This window comes from Branchiostoma belcheri, unplaced genomic scaffold (genome assembly GCF_001625305.1).
Source record: "Branchiostoma belcheri isolate BF01 breed outbred unplaced genomic scaffold, Haploidv18h27 scaffold107, whole genome shotgun sequence".
Classification (NCBI taxonomy): domain Eukaryota; kingdom Metazoa; phylum Chordata; class Leptocardii; order Amphioxiformes; family Branchiostomatidae; genus Branchiostoma; species Branchiostoma belcheri.
Window position 1 is genome coordinate 858,504 of NW_017802458.1, and position 26,955 is coordinate 885,458.

The following is a 26,955-nucleotide window of genomic DNA, read 5'->3' on the forward strand; positions in this document are numbered from 1 at the left end:
ATCAGAGTTGATTCATTGTATCAGAGATGAATCCACTCAACCCCCTATTTTACAATGGTTGATCTTCCGCCCTGGAAAAGGGACAATTCATTTCCAGTGAACAGGTTACCATACGTCCTGTAAGGGATGTTTCAGTAAACACTTTGGGGGAGGGCGCTCAGAGCCAGACGATCTGCTTAAAAAAATCCACTAAATAAAACCAATGCTCTATAATTTATAGTTCAATTGAATTTGTTGGTTCTCGGATTTTTCAAGAATTCATTGTTTGAATTTTGAACCAGCCTGTTGTGTTGACTTCATGGCCCCTATCGTACCATCGGGCCATAATAGGATGCCTAGGCCTGTTTATATATTTTTTCGCCCGCCAGCTCTATTATTTTTCTAGAAAAATCCGTTGACCAAGAAATTAAATTGGTGTGGCCTTGAAAAAAATGAAGAGGCGAATCCGTGAAGTTGTGAACCAACAGATACTCTTCACCTACCTCAAGTAAGAAAATAATGACAGTACAGGTTACTGCAGTCTTGTGGTCTTCCTTTATTTGACAGATAGCTCCTCAACTCTTACATACAAAATCTGTTAATCTCTCAGTCTCTTTATATCTGCTAACACATGACAAACTTAAAGTAATCTTAACAAGTTTTGATACCTTGCAACTCGCTAGAACAGAATATTTCACAAACACACTTAAGAATTCATCTTTGTTATACAGGTATTTCCAAAGGAAGACAAAGGTTTCTTTTCAAGATGTACCACAGAAAAGTTGAACTAAAAACGCTGTACACTCAGAAATGGTGATTTTTATCAGGCTTCATTGAAGGTACAATAGAAAACACATCCTTTACAACCTTAAGTCAAATCTTGTATATGGCTACTGTTGTTTTAAGTGGATAACAGCTATATTTCCTTAGTGAGAAGTGTACACATACTTCTACCAAACAGGCCAAGGGGTGAATGTCACAACAATCTTTGGCCAACAAAAGTCACATGCATAGTTAAAGACAAAGAGCTATCTGACAAAGCAAAAAGCATAGACCACATCTACAATGTATATAACAAGGTTAGAAACCAATGTCACATTTTTGCATTTTTTTCTCTCTTTTGTACCAAAAAAGTCCTCTGGACAAAATATCTTCTTTGTAATCTTTCTCGTAGAGCAGATTTTTTTATTGACATTTTTTGTGTTTTGTTTCACACAGGAATTAGTACACGGACTAGACATTGGTTTCGCCCAGAATAGGGAAAGCCAAATTTACAGAACTTGTTGCAAGTTGTTTCAACCAGTGTATTGGTGGAATCTGCAGCGGCGAATGCGATGCTAACTTCCTTAAGCTGGAGATACCAGACTGAGCTTAGCTCTAAATTTGCAATTCCTCTTGCATAGAAAAATCAAACTGAGCTATTTTTAATAGTGCTACTTCATAAACTCTTTATGCTCAGTACAAACCATGGAAGCTATAGTCATGACATATTTGTTTTTCGTACATCAATGCACAATTTTTTTCTCACTTGGGCTGACTTGTCTTTTCTTCATAGATGAATCCAGAAGTCAACATCTCTTATTGAAACATATAAAACATTTGGTATATAAAGAGCCCCAAGTTGGGATTTACAAAATAATTTACATGTATTCCTATCTATGGTACACTCTCTTCTCCATCTTGTATTTTTCTTGTACATTTTTTTGTGGAAGATTTGCACCAATACGCTGGTTGAAATAGATTGGTGGTCGCGATCCGATGAAAAAGGCTTGTTTTTATTTGTGAATCAGTTGGTGTTTTAGCGTACAACGCACACACTCTTTCACACATCCATACCAGTCATACCAGTATCACCCATTCATATCAGAATGGACACATGGCCCCAGGATTCATATATCAGCCCGGTATAGCACCCAGCACAACTATATTCAAGACAGTATATTCCTACACAGCTACAACTTTTCAACACTCTTATATATATTTGAAACTAGACCTGTAAAAAAGACAAGATTTGAATGAATCAGTTTGGAATATCTTATTGCTGCGTTAATTTACATACTCGTTTAGACCTAATGACTTTGAACAGTGTACTGTGTTGTTTGAGATACAATTCTAAGGCATGTCCACGACAAGAGTGCTCCGTAGATTGTAGAAATCATCTCCGAATAATATGTTGTTTGCAGGGATATTTCCTCAAGGCTGATTGGTTGGTTGGCTGATGGTTGCCACGGTGATGGTTGCCATGGGTGATGGTTGCCATGGAAACAGGTCCCGGGGCCGAGGCTCGTATGTTCTCTTACTCTCGCAGGCATCCACATACAGTCTCTCTCGTCCACACAGCAACAGCAGAAGCTCCATGTTCTGCGGATGGGACATTCCATTGGAATGCCTTTCTTAATATTACTCCTCTGCAAGAGATAAAGAGAAGAGAGAATCATTAAGGAAAGCCTGTACATGTACTTAAATCTATGGCAAATGATGTGTTAACAAACAATGCCATAAGCTTCTGACATTTCTTAACAACTTAGCTTCGTTCATTGACACCCTGCAAAAACACATAACAGAAATGCTGGCTGCCTGATGTCTCTAGTGTTTTGGGCTGGTTTTATTATGGACCAGTGCATAGTACACATCAGAAATACCAGCTCCTATTTTACCAGCACTGTACCGCAACATATAGGATCCCTCTCATAGATCAATGCCAATTATACTATCACACTTGTCTGAAACAACTGAGCAAGTGAATCATCAAAACCATCTCCCAAGTCCCAACCCCTAGCTACATTTCAGTAAAAAAAAAAAGTCTGGTGTACAAAAGTGGACTGCAACATGAAGTGGAATGCAACACATTGTATGCAAAATAATGCCATGGACAGAAGTCAACAATTCAATTTCTACATTCTAAACTCTGTTAAAATAGCATACAATTATAATTATTCAGAATAAGCAGTCTAAAAAACATATGAACATGATAAAAAAAATAGAACATTGAAAACTATGTGAAAAAATGGCATAATACATGTACATCATAGGTGAGTGCATCATGAAACACTTGGTAGCACTGGGCAACAACAAAACTAAGATATATAGCTGAAATATGAACTCAAGCTATTTGCAACTCTTCATTATATAAAATAAAAGAACTTCAGACAACAAAAAACAAAATCATCAAACATAATCTCTCAAAATCAGCATGAAAACAGACTGCAAAGTATGGGAACTAGACTGGGAGTGCAAAGTATTGTTTAAAAAACTGCCGAAGAGACAAGTACATTGGAAAAACTGAAAATCATATGGGTGAAATATTGCAGAACATAGGGCTAGTCCAAGACAAAACAAAACCTGTGGTTTTAGCCTTGTCCCATGTGAAACCATGGCTCAAAAACTCTTTCAAACCCCAACAACTCCCTACGCCTGTTCCAAACCAGGGCTCGAAATTCATTTTTGGGTATAGGTGCACTGGTGCACCCAACAAAAATATTTGGGTCCACCAGACAAGAATTGGGTGCACAGCTCCCAATTTTGGGTCACTAAGGTGCACATGCACCAAGTATTTCGAGCCCTGCAAACCAACCCCGGATGAGAGAAAACATGTAATTGGTCGTACATGCACTACCGGACAGGTCCACTGCAGACTCTCCATCGTTCACATGGCCGTTGGGGGCGGAGCTAGCGGGGTACGGGGAGACGTGGCTCCCTCGACAGTCAGTACTAGAACTACCTCCCCTACAGTAGGGAACAGGACAGGACACAGTGGGTCACAGGGCAGAAGGACAGGTGATAACATGGTACCAGTGCTGTGTACCTAAACCCACATTTAGGTTCAGGTCCAGACTCAAGTCCAGAGGTTTAGGTTCAGTTCTGGACTCGTAAGTCCTGACCTTAACCCATGGCATATACAAATTGCATGTTGGCAACCTTGCAATGTCTGGGCAAAACTGTGGCCACATAACATGGAGACCGGCACCTGACGATGCCCAATGGCAATGTTTTCTTCATTTTGCAGCACAGATTTTACTGTCTTTATGGGAGGTTTTAGGTGGTTTGGAAAGAAAAGGAGTATGTGCCATGGTTTTTTGGTAATAAGTCTGGAATCGGTTCTTGACTTATTTTTTTGACTTGAACCTTAACATTTTTACACATCCGGAACCGGTCCAGCAAACCGGTACACAGCACTACATGGCACTTTTCACTCTAACTAGAGAATACAACGGGACACTTCTGGACATTAATTGTAAGTCTGAGAGTCTGCAGTGGAGTCTTATGCTTACAATGTAACTTTCTCTTCATAAGGATGCACCTCATGCAGTAGGGGTTTACAATGGCAAGCAACACTAGAGGTGACCGACTAATCATTATAACTTCAAGTTTCATCGCTTTGAGACTGCATCATGAAGCAAGCCTCACAACAGTTGTAGTCATACATACTTCCCAAAAAACAGGTTGGGACAGCTCATCCTCACTTTGGAACAACTGAAATTTATTTTTGGGACAGTGCTGGGATAACTTAAGATAAAATTTAATTTGTTGGTTCTCGGAAATATTAAGCAACAGGGCAATAAAAACAGGTCTAGGCATCCTATTATAGCCCCAAATGGTACGATAGGAGCCATTTGAACTTTTAATCAAACCACTGTATTAATAGATGAAAAACTGTAACAACTAGGAAGAAAAGAACTATAAATGCAGTGGTTTGATTTAAAGTTCAAAATTCATTGTTTAAAATATTAACCGAGCCTTATGTGTTGACTCCATGGCTCCTACGTTAGCATTTGGTGCTATAATAGGATGCCTAACCCTGTTTTTGTTTTTATCTTTTTTTCGCCCCATCACTTCATATTTTTTCTGGAAAAATCCGAGAACCAAAAAATTAAATTGGTGTGGCCTTACATGTACCAAAGACTATAAGAGCATTAACCAGTAAGATGACATATATATAGCGAAAACAGGGCAGTTAATCAGGCCTCACCATGCACTCTTTAGCTTGCGGATTTCCTTGGTAGCCCACGTGGCGAGTGTTTTTGTCTTGTTTGTCTTGGAGCGGCGGCCCTCCTGCAGGAAGTCTTGGATGGTCTGTGTCTCCACCAGTGGAATTATCTCGTTCCCGAAGGCTGTCACCAGGTCACTGCAATTCCACCAAAAAATCAACAACCCATTAAATAGGTAGTGGGTTCATAAGTGATCATCTAAATGCTACAGTCCTGGTTCGTGCTGTGTACCTAAATCCACGTTCAGGTCCAGGTCCAGATTCAAGTCCAGAGGTTTACGCTCAGGTCCAGACTTGTAAGTCCAAACCTAAACCCAGAGCATAATGCAAAATATGCAAGGGACTTCCCAGTTAACCCTTCCCAATTTTGAAAATGGGGCATCTTTACTGCAAAATTTTGTAGCGAGCACTGCACTACCAGGGTTTAGAAGCACGATATGTTGTTTGAGGGGCATGTCTGGGAAAAACTGTGGCCACGTAATTTACAGAGGCAGACACTTTGACGATGCCCAATGGCAATGTTTTCTTCATTCTGCAGTGCAAATTTCTGGCTATTGAAGATTTCAGGTGGTTCAGAAGAAAAAGGGGAATGTGACATAATTTTTTTGGTAAGTCTGGAAGTATCGGACGTTCAGGCTTATTTGGACTTGAAGCTAATATTACCGGCACTAGTTTCAGCGAACCGGTACACAGCACTAGTCCTGGCCAAAACTGCTTCAAAATATACCCATTGCCTTAATAAAAGCTTTACTTTATTTGGCCTTCACAATTTTATTATAAAAATTTGCTACATTTATTCAAAAATACAGTTTGACTGTCACTCCTTCCTAATATACTAAACACAAAGTCATGAAAAATAAAGCTTTTTTCAATACCTTTGTCTTTACAATTCTACATACGACTAGTGCTTTCTACATTTACTCAGATGTATGTTTTAATTACAAAGGACACTATATATAATTTGATTGCAACTCCATTATATACTCAATCCTTGAAAACAAGCGTAAAGGCACTCACCCTAATAGCCCGGAACCACAGGCCACATTGCTATCGGAATGGTCCTCGTCCTTGGCAATGTGTTCGATGAATTTGATGATGTAAGCCACATGTGGCTGCAGCTCGGCTACGTCAGCTGTACAGGCAACCAGAAGGGAAAAAAAATTACTTTACAAAGATCTCCAGACTATCTAGTTCTAGATTCTCTTGTTTTCTTTATACAGTTTTTCATAAACGCACATGCATTTTCGTTACGTTCCCCCCCCCCCCAAAAAAAAAATTCAACCATACTGTAAATCGTACAAAGCAACTGTAAAATTAGCAGATATATGCCAAAGATTGCAAAAAAAATATTGGAGAACGATACTAATGTCTTAGAATGGCAAAGTCAATTCCATTTAGGAAAAGAAGGAAATGTGAAGGAATGAAAATAATGATTAATTTTTATTATTCCCCATACCTTAATGTGTGTTTAGTCAGACAATTGTTAAACCTTTATGACCACTTAGATTGCATCTTAAAGGCAATTTTTTTTATTTGCATGCTCACATCAGTTTTAAAGGGGCCCAGAGGATGTCATCCATTATAATAAAATCAACATGGCCTAACACAAATCAAAGATGTGAGATTAACAGATTGAAAGCATAAACCTTAGTCAGCCTTTACATACACTGCAAACACGTTCTGCAGTTCTCCAGCAACCTGCTAGGCGGCCCTTCAGCACCAAGGCTAGGACTCAGAGAAAAACCCAGAGATATGTGAGACTTACCTGCGATGGAGTTGCCATCTCCCTTCAGCCCCTGCACAATGCCGGTGTAGGCCTCCAAACACCCTTCTCTTAGCTCATTCAGGTAGTCTATCATATCATAATCACTCTGGAAGGCAAAACATACACCATTAAACACTCAATCCAGACATGGTTGTCTCAATAATGTGGGCACATCAATACCTCTGTATACCACCAGATGATGCATAAACAAGAGTATACAGACCAAATCTAGAATGGTAACATTTGCAAAGCAAATGCACAATGTTAACCTTCGCATATGGTCTGCTCTGTTAATTCTTACTCAAACACATTTGTACATATGGTCAGACAGGAGTCTAAATCCCTCCTGCTGTAAAATTGCAACATGATGTAACCCAACACTAGTTACCATGGTGACAGACATCTGGTTCAGGTCATTGACCTTAATGGTTTGGAGAAGAAGAAGAGGAAACAATATCATGTTTTCCTTCGGTTCTTTAAAACAGTAAATTAGATGAAAACAAAAAATAGTAGCATCAAAGAAATTATAAATAGTACCCGTGCACAGGAAACTATAAAGTCATACCATTTGATTTGGATATCAGAATGTGTGGCCTCCTAGTGACTAATAAAAGAACTGCAGGAAGAATTATCCACCCTCAAAGTATGGGAGATATGATGTTGTTGTACCTTGTCTACTTGAGCCTGTGAGGCCTGCTGTAAGGTGCTGAGTACCACCTTCAGGTAGCCCTTAAACTCCGGACCGATGGCCAAGGCAATGTCTCCAAACACAGACAGGATCTGGGGCTTCACTGACCGATGGACACTGTCATTCTGCACACAGGAAAATTACTTATTAAACAAGAGAAACCTGCAAAATTTCGTAGTATTTATACTAGTACTAGTGTGTTCTTGCTAGCATCTATCTTTCCCTCATTTGACAGAATTTTGCCACTCGTGACGCATAAGAATTCAGCCAAATCTATTGATGCTGACAGCCAAAATTAGCGTGTAAAGCATCAGGGCTCGAACTTAAGTTTTGGAGAATGGCTGGGAAAAAAAGTTGGGTGTAAAGCTCCGAATTTGGGTGCACAGCCACCCAGTATTTCCAGCTCTGAGCATCATGCTTCACCCCTGTTAAGGATGTCATTAACTTAAGCTTGGTCCACCAGCAAAATTTGTCCCTAAAAATGAAGGAATAGCGTTTACAATCAGTCAGACAACACACAATACAACAAGAAAACAATACTTTAACAGCTACTGGTGAATTAGTGCTTAACCCTTGTCCTGCTGGTATTTTTTGACACAATATTTTCACATAATTTGAAGTCGTAACCAAGTCATAGACCCCTAATTTTTTTCCCTGCAGTGTAGTTACTTCCATGTTCATTGCATTTTGCTGCGGTGTGATGCGTTGCATGAGAAATACCCCTAAATCGTACATGATACAGGGCGCTATATAGACGATACTGTATGCGCGTCCCATATATCTATAGGCCTCGCAAGACAAGGGATTTATCAATTAATATAAAAAAACAACTTACAGCCAAGTTTTCTAGCAGCAGTTGCATAATGTCGTTACAGTAGGGGGTGACGTGTGTGCTGAGGGCCCGACAGATGTCACCGACAAGACCCACAGCTGCCAAACACACCTGCAACACATTACATCAATCAATCAATGAATCAACTGACCAACCAATCAAAATAGGCTTAGGAAAAAAAATGCTGTTTTCAGTCCTGAAAAAAATTAGGGTGGGTAGGTATGGATTTTCTTTTTTTCTTTTTTTTTAGACATTGGCAATCTCTAGTGATCTAACTTGTACAATACATTTTAACAAAGTAAAACTTGCATGAGGACACTTAAGACATGTATTAAAATACTTGAATTGCCTATCTTCTTTTTGTTGCGCAAAACCCTGATTTTTCACTGTTTTTTGTTGGATGTTTGCGTGGTCACTGTTGCATTAGAATCTTGTCTGTTGCAGAGGATATCTTTTCCAATACAACATTCGGAAACTTCAGACAGGATGTTAACCTTATATGCGAAAATACGACCTTATATGAGACGTTCTGACGAAGTGCTATGCACAATACATTACGGTTTTCGCGCAGGTACAGTATGTTCTGTCGACGTGCTTCTTTGTTGGTGTCACATGGTTGATTTAGAGGTAATACTAATTACCAAACAGACTGATGATAACTGCTTTTAACCCATTAAAATTACAGGGCTCAAAGTCTTTGATCCTACATACCTGCACTGATGCAGGTAAGATTGAACAAGAAGACAGCACATGTCCACACATACCTGGTACTCAGCATGGTTTCCCAGTCCCAGGGCCAGGTATGGCTTAAATGCCTCCATGTACTTCATAAAGTCTGTACCCAACACTGAAACAACAAACAAAGGAACATTCACTTACTTGAACCATTCAATTACACAGAATAACATTAACAGACTTAAGTGATGATCACATTTTCTGCTCCTTCTCTCATAATAGAATGGAAACTACACGACTGTATGGTTTGCAATTAGGTTGACATTCTATTTATAATGAGGACTCTAAATTCATTTTTGGGAATAGGTGCACTGGTGCACCCAACCTAAAAAATTGGGTGCACACAAAAAAATTCTGGGTGCACCATTCAAAATAAGTAGAATGTTGCATTTCTAAAGAAAAGAAGTACAAGAAGGATTTTATCAGTTTTCTGACACAGAAGTTAAGAATATGCTGTATACTACTGTACTTTTAACATCTTGACATTCATAAACCTACAAAAAAATATTGGGTGCACAGCTCCAATTTTGGGTTCACTAAGGTGCACATGCACCCCCTATTTTGAGCCCTCTATATGGTACATCTAACAATGTTTAGAAATTCATTCTTGGGAATAGGTGCAGTACATGGTGCACCCAACCTAAAAGCTAGAGCATCTATTCCCAAAAACAAATTTCGAGCCCTGCTTTATAAATGTGAAACATGAATGGACAAATTTACAAAAGAACAAATACAATACTAACCTTCCACCAACGTTCCCACAGCCATCAAGGCATCCTCCTGTACTCCCCCCGACCTTCCCTTTGACACGTTCAACATCTCTATAATCATTGTCATCACACGGTCTGCTATCTGTCTGGTGTCCTCTGGTCTCATCCTTCTTAAACAAGCCTGCAGGTAACAACAGAACAAAGAATGAGACAATTAGCACTGGTAGAAATACTTTTTTCAATGTTCTGCAATATTTTTGTTCTGCTATTCAGAACTACTTGTAGAAATACTTCTTAGAGTGAAAAACGTAACAGTGCATATTTGTTTGGAGTTTTTCTTTACATGCTAAGAGTAAAACATCCACTTACATTGCAATCTGTACCAGAAGTTCATCAAAAGAAAGATGTGTTTACCTGTAAGGAGGCACAAAGCAGGGACTGTAGGTCGTTGATCTGCGCCCTGTCTGAACTAGTCTGAACTGCAGCCTGGGGAAAAGAACATCTTTTTAACATAACATGTCCAGAAAAGTATGATACCAAATATGCAATACTGTCTGACATACCATTACCCTTTTCCCTGAAGTTTGTCAGCATTTATGATGTGGGGTTAAGATTGTTAAAATTAGAATACATTTATCACTTAATACAGAGACTCTTGTTACACAACCGAGTCTTTTATTCAGCTGACGTTTTGGTGACTGTCTGTCAACTTTCTCAGGTCAATTCTGACTGGTTCACCTTGCACTGCAGCACAGGTGTCGCTGCTATAGATGCATGGTTGTGTAACAAGAGTCTCTTACCAACCTGATGAAACTATTCACGGATTTAGCACTTAAGTGAGCATTTCTGATGGGTGTTCTAGTGTCGCAAGTGTCCGTCTTTCTGAATTTTGCTGTTCATGATGAACATATTTGATATCAAAAATTGGCCTAGTCTACCAGCAAAATTTGCTCCTCAACATTCAGGAAAAAGCATTTCACATGGTCTTGATTTCATACCTCTAACTGTAGTACCCGTTCCAATCTGTCCATGACGACCAGAGAAGTCTTCTGGACCGTGACGTAGCAGTCCCTGGCACTGTTCTTCACCAGTTCCATCAGAGCCTCGTAAGCAGCACTTCTCAGGTTACTGTTCCCAGCGTCCTGTCTGAAGTTTCGGAAAAAAAAATTGTGTTGAAGCAGTCTAACTTATTGTACGTAGTTTCAACTAGGATAGATGGTGTGGACATCATACACATCTTCTACAATCCTATAATGTAACTTCAGTAAAGCCACAGCAAGTAATTTTTATGGATAACGTCAGCGCGCACATTAATTTTCGCCTGGTTTGGGGGAAGAAAAAAAACCTTTTGACAGTGGTCAACATGGGCAATGATGTCAGTTGCCATGCCAGAACGTGGATGACAAATATATTGTATGAAGAGAGGAAACAATACAAGGCTCTGATTTATTGTTTTGTCTTTTACTTTGGTGCAGTGATGTATTTCATTCCTTTTACATGAGATGTATCCACTGAATGAAAACCATTCGTACAATTGTGCAATGATTGAAAACTTTTATGTTTAGTGGCCAATGGATGCTGTAATAGTTGGCAGTAAACATGGCACAAAATAGGTATCATTTCTTGTTTAACAAGGTTTATGATGTCAAAATTTGAAAATGTAGGAATCTTGTTTCTTTGGCCAACTTGTTTTTTTTTGTGGCCTATCGCATTAGATTTGGAGTCTGCGGAGGATGTCATCCATAAAATTTACTTGCTGTGGCCTGATATTTACACAAGCAAGTAAGCAAATACTATTACGAAGAGTGAACCATGGAGAATGAAGCCGTCAGTCAAGGGTGGTAGTTGTGATGTCATCAAACTGACCAAGCCAGTCACAACAACAAAATAACATCATAGGCTCAATTAACTTAGGTCCACAAGACTACATTGGATCTATACTTAAGTAATTACTGGACATCTGAACCAGGGCGCTACCCATGTTGAAATTTTTTCCGTCAGCCCAGGTTCATCATCGCATTTAAGGAAGGAGTGCCGTAGGTGCTACAATTTCTGTCACACACCGTAAAGTTACAGTCACTGATGGAAAAACTGGTTCTGGATAGAGCCATGATCTGAACTATAGAGAATTACGATGTTTACATCATGGTCTGAACTACTGATATTGTGGACTTACCTGTCTGTAGTTTCTAGCAGTTTGTGTACGATGACTTCAAACGTTGAGGAGAGACAGTATGTGTTGGGCTCGTCCTCTTGAGACTCGGTGGCATCATACGCAGCCTCTGCAAGGCTGGAGAAAGCCTGGAAACACAGGAGCATTAGGACGCTGTTAGTTCACTGAACAAACTGCTTGAAGAAGTCAAGAACTGTTAAGGATAATTTGCAAGATCCAATGATCCCTACTGTATGGCAGAAGACTGTATTTTCTTTCTTACTAATGCCGATAACATCCCACTAGTCTCAGGAACTATTGTATTTCAGTGTTATTGGTCTTCTATTGTTGTCTTAAATATTCATTATGTGAACACTAGAGGTAAAAAAGGAAGGGCCGCCCTAGGAACTCCTGGAGGCATTTGTTTGTTTTTGGATCTCAATATTAGTGTAAAATTTCACACTTTTGTTACAGTAGTGAATCATCAGATAGCAGTAAAATTTGGACCATCGCAGGGCATATGTCTACACTTTTTTGAAAGGTGTAGTGGGTTCTTTAACGTGCGTAGGGTGTGGCTCTCCCCAAACATGGGACCTCCATTTAATGTCCTATCTGAGGGACGTCCCTAACCAAAGATTGGTGAAGAGAGGAAAGTTGTGTTTATTGCCTTTCTCAAGGGCACAAGATTGGTGAGATTTGAACCCGGGACCTCTTGGTCCTGAGCTGAACACCCTACTGCTATGCCACACGACCCCAGGCGTGACACTGAATGGGGAGAGGGAAGCCCAGAATCGAGCTGGATGGACTGAGTCATCAGTGGCCTATGCCCCTTTGGGACTAATTAAATTAAAGGCCAAGTAAGTAAGACACAGTACTTACCCAGCAGACATTAGCTGACACCCTGGGTTCAGCGTCCAGACCCTCCACCAGACTGGTCAGCAGCTGTCCCAGGTAAGACTCGTCGATGGCAGCTTCAGGCAGCAGCTCACACACCCTGCCCACTGTCCAGGCCGTGGTGTCCCTCACCACCACACTGGGGTCCTTCAGCAGTTCTATCAACATGGGCATGGCAGCCACTACCATCGGCTTCAGGGTAGTCGGGTCTGGGCCTTCCAGGATGGAGCCTGTAGGGAACATGGTTCTCTGTTAGACACACTCAAGCATGTTTGTACAGATAATATGAGGAGAACATTATGCTTTATTGGGCACCAGGGCTCGAAATACCCATGTGCAATGTGCAAAATGCACATGATTTGCAAGACTTGCACTTAAAAATATTTTCAATGTGCAATTTTTCACCTAGAGCAGAAGGGGGGGGGCATTACAGGCAAAGAAGCAAAAATAACTTGGGATTTGGCACTCCCAGCCCCAAGGACAGACAACACTTGTGAAACAACAGGAGCTTCTTGACTAATTTGCATCATTTTGGATAGTTCTTGCGTATAAACCTGCCATTCTCCTGCAGTCTCAGTGTCACTGACGAAAGGTCTGACCGTTTCCAAAATCATATCCAGTTGCTTGAGTAATTGTTTTTTGACATATCTTATTAACTGGGCGTGTAACCTTCACCGACAAAAATATGATTTTGCACATAAATTTTTCAAATTGCACCTAAAATGCTGTTCATACACAAACAGTTACTGTAGATTTAAGCTATTCTAGTACTACAATTGACAAAGAATACTTCAAGATTTTTCTTCAGGTAGATAGATACTCTTTTGAAATGCATGTCAATCTGAAGGAGCTTCTTAATTAATTGTGACACCATGTTCTTCACACATCCATTTTATATTCCATTTAATTTCACTAACATGTAAACCTGCAGATGTAGGCAAAATTGACTACAAAATTATTTTTTCAGTACGTACCAAAAGTCATGACGGCAGCGTCTCTGAAGCGCCAGTCTGTGTTCTTGATGTGTTCTTGGATGAACGGCAAGACGGGTTTCACCACGTCATCCTCACAACAGGTGGCCAGCAGCATCAGGCACACACCTAGCAGAACACAACAGTATTGCAGCAAAACGGGGGGGGGGACAAAATGTTGCTTTATACACTATACGTTATTCATTTTACCCTGGAGGAGCACGTTGGCAGAACAGACTGCTCTTGCGCAAAACCCAGATTTTTCGTTGAAGGTTTGGTCAAAGTTTCATTAGACGTTTACCCGTTGCTGACCATATCTTTTCTGATATGGTCTGCAACGATGTTCTGATTTTCAGAAACATGAATTAACTTTAAAGTTAAGTGTAAGTTTTTGTTCATGGAGAATTCTTATACAAAACATGGGCATAACTAAGATGTTTCAGTTATCATCTCCTACCCTGCAACACTGACAAAGTGACATCTAGAGGTAGTGTAACTAATACACAACTAGTTAGTTAACACTGTCAGCCTGTAACACAGACTGTCCTTACTTTGGAACCATGGGGAACCAGCTATTTACACATTTTAGGTCACAAATAGGCATATAATTAGTGTGAAATTATTTAGTACCGGTACTAAGGGCATGGCTCAAAATTCATTTTTGGGAATAGGTGCACAGGTGCAAAAACCTAAAAAGCTGGGTGCACAAAAGTTTTTTTGGGTGCACCATATAAAATCTTACAGTAACTGCTCCTCTTCTAAGATTGAATCTGAAATGGGGCTAACTTCCTTATTTTTCTGACACTTACATGCCAAGCATATCCTGTATACTATTATACATTATGTACAAAACTGTCTACAAAAATATTTGGGTGCACCAGTGCACCCGCAGAAAAAAATTGGGTGCACAGCTCCAAATTTGGGTGCACTAAGGTGCACATGCACACATGCTCTAAGTCTGCCCTAAGTATGCAGCTCTAAGTATGACATAAAAGAGTATACAACTGACCTGCTGCCTTGCAGGGATTCCAGTCATCATCGTCATCAAACTCCTCCTGTTTGGTGAGAGTCAGCATGAGGATGGGCACCAGGTACTGCAGCGCTCCTTTGGCGTAGAACTTACTCGTGTGCTCCGGAGGGCGCCCCTGTTCCATGGCCTGAAGAACACAAGCAGACAAGCGTGTCACTCAGGCCTCAAAATTAACTTTTTTTCTTATTGTCCCAGCACTGTCCCGAAAATAAATTTCAATTGTCCCAAACAGTTCTAACCTGTTTTTTGGGAAGTATGAATGAAGTCAACGATATTTTGGTTACGTTCTGACTCTCTAAGCTTGTGCGCTGTAATTGCAGAGTAGACAAGACATTTGGGGGGCTTTTTTGAGCCAAAATCTGGGATGCTTGCCAGATTGATGAAAGTAGGGCTGACATTCTGACTTTGATTATTTTATTGTCCCCAAAATGTCCCAAAGTGACTTTTCAGTTGTCTTAGGCTAAATTTTAGTGGTCAGTGGCCATCAGGACACTGTTAATTTCAAGCCCTGGTTACTGCTCTTTTAGTATTAAAATTCTAATGACAGAGATGCAGGGAGTGGTATTGTACATCGAGAATCTGTCATACTAGAAAAAGTAACTTCATGAAAAAAAGAAAAGAAACTGAGTCACCAAACATTAAGTAGGCACACGCATGTGAAAAGAAACTTCAAGAAAAATACAGCCCCCAAACCTGACGTAACCTGTCATATTTGAAAAGAAACAAGTACAAAAAATGTACTAAGTACTAAGGGCTATCTATAAAAGTTAGGGTCACATAGGTACCAACTATGACAGAAAGAGTAACAGAGGCCAACTGTGCTTATAGAATACATACATACATAGAATAATACAACAATTTTTCATGGCAAGATTTATCAAGAAGGTAATGAAACATGGAAGCGACATATTTTCGTTTTGACACAAACAGAAACAAATGCAAACTCCAAACCCCAGCAGTCTACAACTTGCCTTGTGAAGTGTACATTCATTCATTAAGAGCCATGCCTAGAAGGGACCTCACCTCACTCGCCTCAATAGCTAGGTCCACTTCTTCATCACAAACTGTCGACCAGAACTCAATACCCTGGAGAGCCACTTCATCTACCTCACTCTTCATAGCTTCCACAGTGATCTGTATGGAGGAAAATAATGGCATTAAAGTGATATTATGTAAGATTGTCACTATTTTAAATGTTGTTATACACTTCTTGCGCTATAAGCCTACCTGGGTTCATAATGACATTCTGGGAGTAAAAGATCAACGTCGTTGTGCCGCAAAAACCTGTTGAAAAACTGCCAACTCCTGGGCTTTAGGGCCTAGGAAAAAATATGTTGTGTTTCTTGTTTCAGTCCTGAAAACTAGTCAGATCATAGGGTAGGTAGGGATTATCTTTTTTTTCTTTTTAGACTTCAGTGATATCAATACAATGTATAGGGGTCAAACTTACATGTATGCAATACAGTGTAACAAAGTAAAATTTGCGTCAGGACACTTGTATTTTCAATGTCAAAACATACACTTTTGGGGCTAAAAGGTTGCTTTGAAAAACATTTTGCATGATTGGTACAATTTAACCTCCTATAAGGTACTATCATCATCATCATAGTCCTTTTCATCCTGTCGGACGATCAGTTCACAAGGTACTATACGTTCTAAGAAATCTTTAAGAACTATTAAGAAAGTATTGTAAAAATCTTTCCTTGGAATACTTACAGCAAAGAGAGCCAGTCCCATGTAGGTCTCCATGTACTGGTAGTACAGGGACATGATCTTTACCAGACTCTGCAAGGCTGCTACCTTCACCTAGAAAAAGGAAAACAATATATATGTTTACATTGAAATTGTCACATGTGCAGTCATTTTTGTCTTCCTGACTGTATATGTATGTATCTGTATAGCCAGTATAACTGCCCTTCAGTGTAACACACCAGCTTCTGTATCTGTATAGCCGGTATAACTGCCCTTCAGCGTAACACACCAGTTTCGCAGGCATGCGGCGCGGCGGCAGCTGGCTACATTACACTGAACGACTTGTTACACCTAACCTTTGAACATCTACCTCTAAAGTTTAACATTGTTTAAAGCTATCTAATGATAATGCCCCTACTGTACTTGGTGACAGCGAGTTTCACTCTGCGATAGTTCTAGGAAAAAATGATTTTTTGACCATTATCTAGGGTATTCAAGCTATATTTTACCTATAGTATATACATGTATTTTCATTTTTGCATTGTAAGGTACATATCTTACTTATTCCATAGAGACAACACAACATGTACCTGAACGGGTACAAAACAAGTAGTTGGCGATGAAAGTAGAAAAAATACACACATTTACCTGAGTTTCTTCACACTGGGTCGCCTCACAAACCACTTGCATGATGAAGTGGCGTTCGTTCTATGGGAAAACAGACAACTTTGGGTTCAAAAGAGACATTTCAAAATATTTCAATAGCCTTAACAAACAGATGGATGCATATTTCATTAGTGTTACCAAGGCATCATTTCATGTAATGACCCTAAATTTATTCTAGAAAATACTTAGCCCACAATTTCCAAAGAAACCTTGATCTTAAACATGTACTTGTTATTTAGACTTACTTCAGAGTCGAAGTTAGCCTTGGTGAACTCCAAAGAATTCAGGAGAGCATTTGTGGCAGCCAGTTTGACTGGGATACTGGAAGTGGAAGAGAGACAAAAAATGACAATTCACATTGGGTTCCTCTTATAAGTTGTATGGTCCGCACTTAAAACAATCAAGTAATTAGACAAACAAATACAAGACTCAGGCTCATTTCAACTTGAAAAGGGTCAGAGCACTGATCGAAAGCACTGAGTTTGTTAATGATCGTAGCATTTTGAATATTCATACAACAAATACATAATTTCATTTGGTAGATGTCAGTCTTGCATTACTGGTATTGTGCTTTACCACCATTACCCCTACTTAGTGTGTAAGGGCATAGATGTGCAATAAGGTAATGATCAAATCAGCAAGATAGCTTTTCTTTGATTTAGAGTCACACACAAGACATGAGTAGCTACCTTGGTTCTTCTTTCCTCATGCCCTGTACGATGGCAGTCAGGATCCTGTTGGCCTCAGACTGAAGGTGTTTTGGGTCCTGGATAGAAAACAGAAGATACATTAGTGATACAGTCAAACCTGTAATAGCGGTCACCTTGGCATTGCGGTCACCCGGCCATAGCGGTCGGCTTTTGCCGGTCCCTTGAATTTTTCCCATTGACGTAAGCATTAAGAATCGCGTATATAGCGGTCACTGTTCAACGCGGTCAGCGGTCACCCCATTCCGGTCCCGCCGGCTGTCAACACCGCCGATAGCGGTCACGGCTGGCCGGCAGTTACCCGCTAAGCACCACGTACGTAACACCACCCGACCTCGGGCTACGGCCGTTAGGACGTTCAATCAAGCCTTGTGATAATTTTGTGGCCGCTACATTATTAAAATGTGAACTGAAATTAGACTCCAGATGTGTATGAAATAAAGGAAAACTTGATTTTGACACGAAATTTTTGCGGTCGCTCGTGTTGACGTCTTTGATATCTGAAACACCATGTCGTGCGTGCCGCGGTGCTTTCAGTGGACTCGGCAAAGATTGCGGCAATCATCCTTACAAAAAACTTACGAATATCCATATTTGATTTTTCGATTCCTTGAAAAGCATAAATATGTTGCCAACTTCCCCTTTTCACGGGCATAATTCAAGAAATTTGGGCTGAGAAAATGCGTTTCGTGATTTTTCAAAATGGCGCAGGCTGCAACAACAATCAGGTCAATTGGGGTCATCGGAAGACTCCATTGGTTTGGAGGTAGATATACCCACTTTTACTTAATTTTATAGCATCAAATGGCGTGATTACATTACAAAAATATTTGGAATACATTATTAAAACTATTTTCTATCGTAAACTTAAGTCTGTAGTGAATATTCTACAAAATATGTAAGCCTGAAAGGAGCACTATTTTTGTTGACCACCACATTGGCATAATGGCAGAGGCAGACAACCCACGCCGGAAGAAACCCAAGCCGTAAACAAAGGAAAGTTTTCGCTACGTTTTCATGTTCAAAAATGACCAAAAAACGGAAATAAACGGCAACAGATGAACAATTATTTTGCTGTTAACTAAATGGACAGCATCTTGGTACAAAAAAATCTTGTTTACATGGTTGGATTCGTTGTGGCGATGTCGGTCATGCGAAGCACTCACCAAAGAACAAAAACATGGCGATGTCATAATTTCTCTTCCACTTTTCGACTTACGGTACTAGTAACGTGGCGATTGCGGAGAAACGATGGCAAAAGCGGAAAGACAGACGTCGAACTTGTTCCACAAGGTGGATGTGATTCAACTGACAGCGAGTGAGAAGGAGCTTAGATTAAAGGAGTTTGCAGTCGGAAGAAACATGGCTTGGAGTCGACAGAAACTTTGTTGCTTGATTCGCTTTCAAGTTTTCTGTAGGTAACATCGATGTTACACGTACACAAGAACAGTAAATGGCAACCAGTGATTTTGTATATTTTAGTGGGAAGGTTTCATAGTCCCAGTAGATCAACTGAGTATCATGTCGAGTGCATGCAGTTTTGATATATAATTTTTTTCAAGCCCACAACTAAAGCAAAAGAACAACAATTGAATTATAACATGTAATGTTACATTTGAAAAGAGACTTACCTGTGCAATGAATGTTTTCATATGTTTGAGAATAAAGACATAAATACACCATGGTACTGAAAGCATGTGTCACTTGGGGGGGGGGGCAACTAACCGCCATTTCTCTATAGTGGTCACCTGGCCATAGTGGTCAATTTTGGCCAGTCCCTTGAGTGACCACTATAGACAGGTTTGACTGTATATTTATGTCCCCTTATGTCCCGAAAAATTTATGTCCCTTGCAGTGGTCCACACAAAAAAAATCTAGGGTCGGTCGGGAAACAGGAAATGGAACCTTTTTTTTTTCTAGTAAATTTCTAGGCCTAAAAATGAACAATGCGGCTCCAGATGTCTCACTGTGGGATGACTGCAGTGTGATAGATAGAGGAATGAATCCACTAATTAATATTAATCCACTTCAAGTTTAGGCCATGTTGATTTGATTACAATTTACATGGATGACATCCTCGATCTGGGAACCCCAAAACTGATGCAAGCGTACGAATAAAAAAAAGTTTGGCCAAAAAAAAAGTTGCTTTCATTATGGTTTTGAAGGTTGAACAAATGACACAGAGTATGGTTTGGTGAATTATCTAGTGTTCAAATTCATTTCTTTACATTTTCGTCTTTTTCGTTTGATTTTGGCATACTACGACATTGGTATCGTTTTCCAATAGCTTTGTGTCAACCTACGGTATATACTAGCTCATTTTGCAACTGTTTTGTACGATTTACAGTATGGTTGAAAACTTTTTGGAAACGACCAAAAATTCATGCGCGCGCAGATGTCATCCATACATTATCAACATTACTCAAGACAAAAGGCATTGACAAAACCCCCTGGCCTCACCATGTCCTGACAGATGTATCCGATAGCCTCCAGTGTAGCCTCCTTGACCTGCTCAGTCCTGCCAGGTGTGGTGACGTTAGCGGCCAGGTGTTGGATGATGCCAGGCCACTGGTTGTGGGGCACCTCGGCACAGGCTATACCGGCAACACACTGGGCAGCCGAGCTGGGCCGCGTGGTCTCTGTACCCAGGGTCTGCAACACCTGAAGAAACAACCAGTTCAGTTTAACATCTTGTACACAGTCTAGTAGTACCCATATCAGGCCTCAAAATTAACTTTTCTTTTTATTGTCCTAGCACTGTCCCAAAAATAAATTTCAATTGTCCCAGAGTGAGGATGAACTGCCCCAACCTGTTATTCGGGAAGCATTGCAGGTCTTGAACTTAAAGTCAACTTTATTTTGTTCATGTTAACTCCCAGGGGCACTACAATTGCAGACTAGACAGGAAATTCGGGGGGACTTTTCCAGATCTAAAAGCCGGGACATGTGCCTGATAAACAAAAGAAGGTCTGACATTCTGATGTTGATTATTTTTCTATTGTCCCCAAAACGTCCAAAGTGTCTTTTTAGTTCTTCCAGCATGAATTTCAGCACTTTCTGCAAATACACAAGCCTCCACACTGCAACTTTCTTGTCTTGATACAAAATAGCAGACTGAAGATTTTTCTTCTGCAATATTGATATGAATCTTTATTCTTTATTGCATGTTCTTGCCCAGATGGGCTAAATGCACAAATGTGACCAAATGTGGTCGAGAGGATAAAAACGAGTATTACATATTGGGACGCTATGTTCTAATGCTAAGTGCTAGGAGTTTATATATTACAACAATACTATATACTACCTATCTTCTACTGTTATTGTAAATCTCTCTGCGAAATGCTGAATGTGGATGGGTATTTTGAACGCTGCTAAAAGGTAAACAAAGGAAAGAGGCTGAACCTACATTGTTCTTGATCTCAGCCCGGATGTTCATGTCCATACTCAGCCAGCGCTGCTGGTACTGCACCTGCATGGTCGGGTCCTTGGACGTCAGCTGGTTCTTCAGCTGTAAGCCAGCTGCCATGCGAGCCACCTGGCTGTTCCCCGGGTCCGCCAGCACCTTGGACAGCGCCAGGATGAACTGCGGCTGAAAACGAGATCACAAATTTGAATAAAAAAATAGAAAAGTGAACTGAGTAGAGCCCTGCTGCATTGAGTCACCCCTACACATCCTTGTATATATGTAGATACATATGTATTATCAACACACTAAGTTCACTAAGTTTCACTATATAGTGCCTTTACGGTTACCTTTGTTTCCCTTGTTTATTTGTACTGGCTACTTGTTTTGTAACTAACATGTGTATGTGCAACTACTACTAGGGGGACCAAACCAACACCACTTATTACTGGCAGGAAAAGCTATCCACCACCTACATGTAAAAATCAAGACCATAGCATGTCCAGGATAAGACATACAAAAACCAGAAGTTCTGCTGCAGTACCAAGGTCAGCCATCAGGAGGCCCAAAATTGACCTTGACCTTTGCCTACCCAACACCTAAAGACATACCAAATATCATTACAATCCATCCAAAGGTTGAAAAGTTATGTTGGCTGCAAATGTCCAGAAACACAAACACACTGACAGACACGCCAAAAACAATACCTCCATTTTTCATGGAGGTAATAATCAAATCATAACTGGGCTTAGCATAGCCGTGGCGACTATTGATTCGGGCTTACATTGCATTACCCTCAGCAATAGTCGTGGAAAGATCCATTGGCAGAACTGCACATTTCCCGTTGGCTGCTCGATGCTCCGTTTTTGACCCGGTTTTTTGCTGTCCCGAGCTTCCCTACAATATAACTCCACAATTGGCCGGGTTGCCGATGTTTAGATCAGCCTAAATATTCCACAGCGCGACAGAAAAGTAGTAAAATAGCTAGTCGGCACAAGCTGGCGCCATCTTGGATATAGTCGGGAATGTCCGCTACCGCCGTCGGGAACGCTCGGTAGCCTTTCCGGTTATAATCGGAGAGCTTTCGGTCGGGCTTCGGTAATCGTGACGCTACCGAGCGTTCCCGACGGCGGTAGCGGACATTCCCGACTATATCCAAGATGGCGCCAGCTTGTGCCGACTAGCTATTTTACTACTTTTCTGTCGCGCTGTGGAATATTTAGGCTGATCTAAACATCGGCAACCCGGCCAATTGTGGAGTTATATATAATGTAGGGAAGCTCGGGACAGCAAAAAACCGGGTCAAAAACGGAGCATCGAGCAGCCAACGGGAAATGTGCAGTTCTGCCAATGGATCTTTCCACGACTATTGCTGAGGGTAATGCAATGTAAGCCCGAATCAATAGTCGCCACGGCTAGGCTTAGCAGTACAAAAGAGAAAGACCAGACTGTAAGGTTTAAACCACTCACACTACTCTTTGCAATAAGTGTGTTGGGATCTTATAATTATATGTGTAGCTTGCAGTGTGGCTCTCTTCAAACATGAATGATGAAACATCAGACAAAATGTATCACTCAACCATGTACTAATATCTTACGCATGATCTCACATGAAAAATCTTCCCATGCAAATTTGTCATACTTCATTTCACGCACAGCAGTTTCACTTTGAGTATAAAACCCAGGCAAAATATTTTCATTTGTCATATAGTCTCTCACATAATCTTTCCATGCAAACAAAATCTTAATCATGAAAATCGTAAAGTTGCTTTTGAAATTAGCATGTATTTACATGTACACATCTAATAAAAGTGTCTTGGCTTGGCTTGACAGTATAAAAGTATACTGTCACAGCAAAATATATTTCCAATGATTGCGATAAAGAGCAGTAAAGGGACAAGAAAATTTATCTCTCATGTATGCAACATATGCCTTAATGATCACAGAATACCAAAGATAGGGTTACTAGTAAGGCAGGGACATTACAAACAATCCAATATAGAAAACAAAATAAACATTTGTCTCTACTAATTCTTTTAGCAATAGACACACAACTAACTACATTTCTAATTTCTTCTTTTGGAATAAATGACAAAATGATTGACTAATTGATAAGGCCACACAAATTTAATTTGTTGGTTCTCGGATCTTTTAAGAAAAAATATGAAGCGACAGAGCAAAAAAAAATAAAAACAGGTCTAGGCATCCTTTTATAGCCCCAAATGCAATGATAGGAGCCATGAAATCAACAGAAAAGGTTGGGTTAATATTCAAACAATGAATTTTGAACTTTTAATCAAAGGACTGCATTTATAGATGGAAAAACTGTAACATGTTGCCCCCAACCATTGTCCTCAATGGTTGGGGGCAAAATGTAAGCTGATTCAGAACCAGAATCTTTTTTTTTTTGCAAATCAGAAAAAAATGAAGAGACAAATCCGAGAACCAACAAATTAAATTGGTGTGGCCTAAAGTTAGAAATTTGACCTGCCCTATATTTTTATAACTGACAATTAGATTTCAGTGGATGGTTCTAGTAAGTGGTGGTCAGCTTAACCTGTCATCAGTGACAAACAGTCATGGATTCGTGATAAATAGATTTTGAACAATTTGATTTAATAACATGGACAAATGCGGTTAAGATGCAAAATCGAATTTCTGGTCATCAAACCGTATTAAGATTACATTAATGTATCAATTTTCATCTAACAACCCAGAATGAATCATCTGTTTACCTATTCTGACTGTGACGCATCATCTGTCAAACCTGAGACCATCAGAATGTAATTACAGCCTACAAGCACTTACACAACATCAATCTTATAATGTTACCTGCACCAGTGCAGATATCCAGGAAAAAAAGGTATTGTGAGCCCGGATATTACTATGTACCATATAAATATTTGTATCTTAGGCCACACCAATTTGATTAGTTGGTTCTCGGATTCGCCTCTTCATTTTTTGCTGATTTGCCATAAAAAAAAAGATTCTGGTTCTTAATCAACTCAAAAATGCTCATATTTTGCCCCCAACAGTTGAGGAAAGTCCTTTTCTTCCTAGTTGTTACAGATTTTCCATCTATCAATGCAGTGGTTTGATTAAACTTCAAAATCCATTGTTTAAATATCAACCAAGCCTTTTGTGTTGACTTCATGGCTCCTATCGTAGCATTTGGGGCTGAAATAGAATGCCTAGAGCTGTAATTTTTTTCCCCTTGTCGTTTCATATTTAAGGAAAAAAAAAATCCAAGAACCAACAAAATAAATGGTGTCGCCTCATATATATATATATATATATATATATATATATATATATATATATATATATATATATATATATATATATATATTATATATATATATATATATATATATATATGTATACATATGTATACATATATACATATACATTTTGCTGCAGATGTGCCATTCCCAAGAAAGTTTTATATCCAATAACTTATCAGACATACAGACTTTGGTCTACATTTGACTTGCCTATTTTGGCAGACTACATAATCTGTATTTGATTACTATCAATTTCACTGAGATGGTCCAAGACTGGAAATTGGCAACCAAATGTGTATTGATTACTATGCTATCCAGCAGGGTGAGGGTTAAAATGCATTTTGAATGGCTCTCTATTGTTATGGATAATGAAATTTTCATGGCTTCACCATGCTTGTTTCATTGTTTTCACACTTTTTTAATCATCCTTGATGGGCACCGCCCTAATCATTATCACACAAGTGAAGTTTTTCACACCTCATTAACCTGAAACCACTTATCCACCTGTTATCTTTACTTGTTTGTTTGGTCAAGGGTAGTGCTGTGTACCTAAACCCACATTTAGGCTCAGGTCCGGATTTAAGTCCAGAGGTTTAGGTTGAGTTTCAAGTCTGGACCTAAATCCATGGCATATACAAAATTGCACCATGCAATGTTATATGAGCAAAACTTTGGCCACATAACATGGAGGCCGACACTTGACGATGCCCGATGGCAATGTTTTCTTCATTTTGCAGCACAGATTTTGTAATCTATGGAAAGTTTTAGGTGGTTTGAAAAGAAAAGGGGTACTGCATGTGACATGGGTTTTTTTGGAACAAGTCCGGAATCGTTTTTTTGGACTTGAACCTAAACATTTTTACAAGTCCAGCGAACTGGTACACAGCACTAGTCAAGAAATGAAAAATCGGGATATTTTGGCTGTTTTATCCTATTATTACGAAGAACAGGACATAAAACTTCAAATGGCTTTGTATTAAAATTCAGGGATTCGGTGTTAAACTGGCAAATACTTATAATCCAGCTAACCTACATACTAGGGGAATTTTAACTGCAAACTCTTATGCGTTTTATCCGTAACGTGTCACATGTAGATGGTCTCTTGGAACCGTGCCAGCACCATAACATGGGACATGTAGGACATGACATGCCCCCCTCCCCCTTCACACACACCCAACCGATAGTTTCACTTCCTTTCACTCCCCCCTGGCAACGGAAAAATACTGAGGTAAAGATACTTCATTCGCACAGGTTTTCAAGTTGAGCACTTCACATCCTAACTCGAGTACACGACATCGACATAATGGTGACAAAACACTTGAAAGGGGAGAAATAAATGACTCATTTCTTGGGTGACGTTTTTGGGCGCCATCTTTGCTCCTAGGCCGGGTGAGAGCGAGTTGGTCCCTGTATTTCCCTCACAAATGCGATCACCGAGGTCTAGAATGGTTGACTTTGCTCAGAATGATCGAAAGATATCAAAATCTTAATACTGTGAGAGATTCCGTTTAATTTTGCTGGCAAATTCGAATATATTGACGAAAATTACGTTATTATTTGCGACATCGTCCAATTTAGGCGCCATCTTGGATCGAACCCGGCATGGGACGAGAAAAAAGTTCCTACAATACAACACGATTAAAACAGCACAAAAACGCTCACAACTTACCAGATTTCCCTTCGCCGATTCCTCAAGGAACTGCTGCGCCGCATCCAGCTCATTTTTATCTGTTGTAAGGAAACACAAAACAGGAGTTGAACTCAAAGTGTCAGCAAGTGGTGCTGTGCACGGTGAAATTCAGAAAATGCAGAAACTGGGCTGCGAACCCGAGACGTTTGCGTCACTTACCGGGCGATACTGTCTTTTCTAGGATTTGTATGAGATCCATGTTGGGACTTGGCTTTCCCTACAATCCAGTGGCTAATTCGATCGACTTGTCTTGCTTCTGTACTTGAAAAAGAAGTCGAAAATCGGCGAACACTTCGGCCTTCTTCTTAGGCCACTGAACTGCACATGGACTGATGCGCATTGATACAACAGGGCGAGCCGGGTAAACGGGCGCTAAGGCCAGATGTTAAGCTGCGTTTGATTGGTTCCTGACTTTATTGATTATAATTTTTCGGGTCAATTTTATTTCCTTTAGGCACAAACTTGGTGTAAGACTACAAAGACCTATCAAAAGACTTACCTAACAGTATTTCCTTCGATTCTGACAGACAAATGCTAAGAAATGTCGTTGTAAGAACATTGCAATTGACCAATCATAAGTGGTGTAACAAGGTATGCTCAAATAAAAAGTAGTTCTAAACTGTACATGATCCTTAACTAATTTTTAGCCAAAGGATGAATATCAAGATAAGTCTGTTATGTCTCAAGTGAGAATGTGATTCAAAATAGGGCAATAATTTTTGGCAATCTTTTCTGAAATTTGTATCAAGACACGCCTAGGTCGCCCTGGT

At 39.9% G+C, this 26,955-nt stretch overlaps 1 protein-coding gene across 4 annotated transcripts; it reads right to left on the minus strand.

Moving 5' to 3' along the window:
• Window positions 1-515: 515 nt before the first annotated feature.
• On the minus strand, window positions 516-26,536 carry LOC109479542 (importin subunit beta-1-like). 4 transcript variants are annotated; one of them, XM_019781534.1, is made up of 24 exons: window positions 26,345-26,536; window positions 26,165-26,223; window positions 21,215-21,397; window positions 20,269-20,469; window positions 17,791-17,867; window positions 17,347-17,422; window positions 17,084-17,143; window positions 16,460-16,549; window positions 15,767-15,877; window positions 14,723-14,870; window positions 13,717-13,842; window positions 12,728-12,972; window positions 11,873-11,997; window positions 10,695-10,842; window positions 10,111-10,182; window positions 9,730-9,877; window positions 9,016-9,098; window positions 8,255-8,362; window positions 7,401-7,544; window positions 6,732-6,837; window positions 5,984-6,098; window positions 4,949-5,104; window positions 3,587-3,705; window positions 516-2,387 (listed from the first exon to the last, which is right to left on the minus strand). In XM_019781534.1, coding segments are annotated over exons 1-24 (2,742 nt in total). In that variant the 5' UTR covers window positions 26,385-26,536; the 3' UTR covers window positions 516-2,385. The 4 variants fall into 4 exon arrangements, with proteins under 4 accessions (XP_019637093.1, XP_019637100.1, XP_019637086.1 ...); XM_019781541.1 differs by having other exon boundaries at window positions 15,776-15,877; window positions 17,078-17,143; XM_019781527.1 differs by having other exon boundaries at window positions 17,078-17,143.
• Window positions 26,537-26,955: the final 419 nt, after the last annotated feature.

Coding starts and splice junctions, on each gene's coding strand:
- LOC109479542 (XM_019781527.1), bottom strand. CDS start 26,384: ATGGATCTCATACAAATCCTAGAAAAGACAGTATCGCCCG. Junction 21,398..26,164: donor AATCGGCGAAGGGAAATCTG/GTAAGTTGTGAG, acceptor TCTCGTTTTCAG/CCGCAGTTCATCCTGGCGCT. Junction 15,878..16,459: donor TGGGACTGGCTCTCTTTGCT/GTAAGTATTCCA, acceptor TCCTCCATACAG/ATCACTGTGGAAGCTATGAA.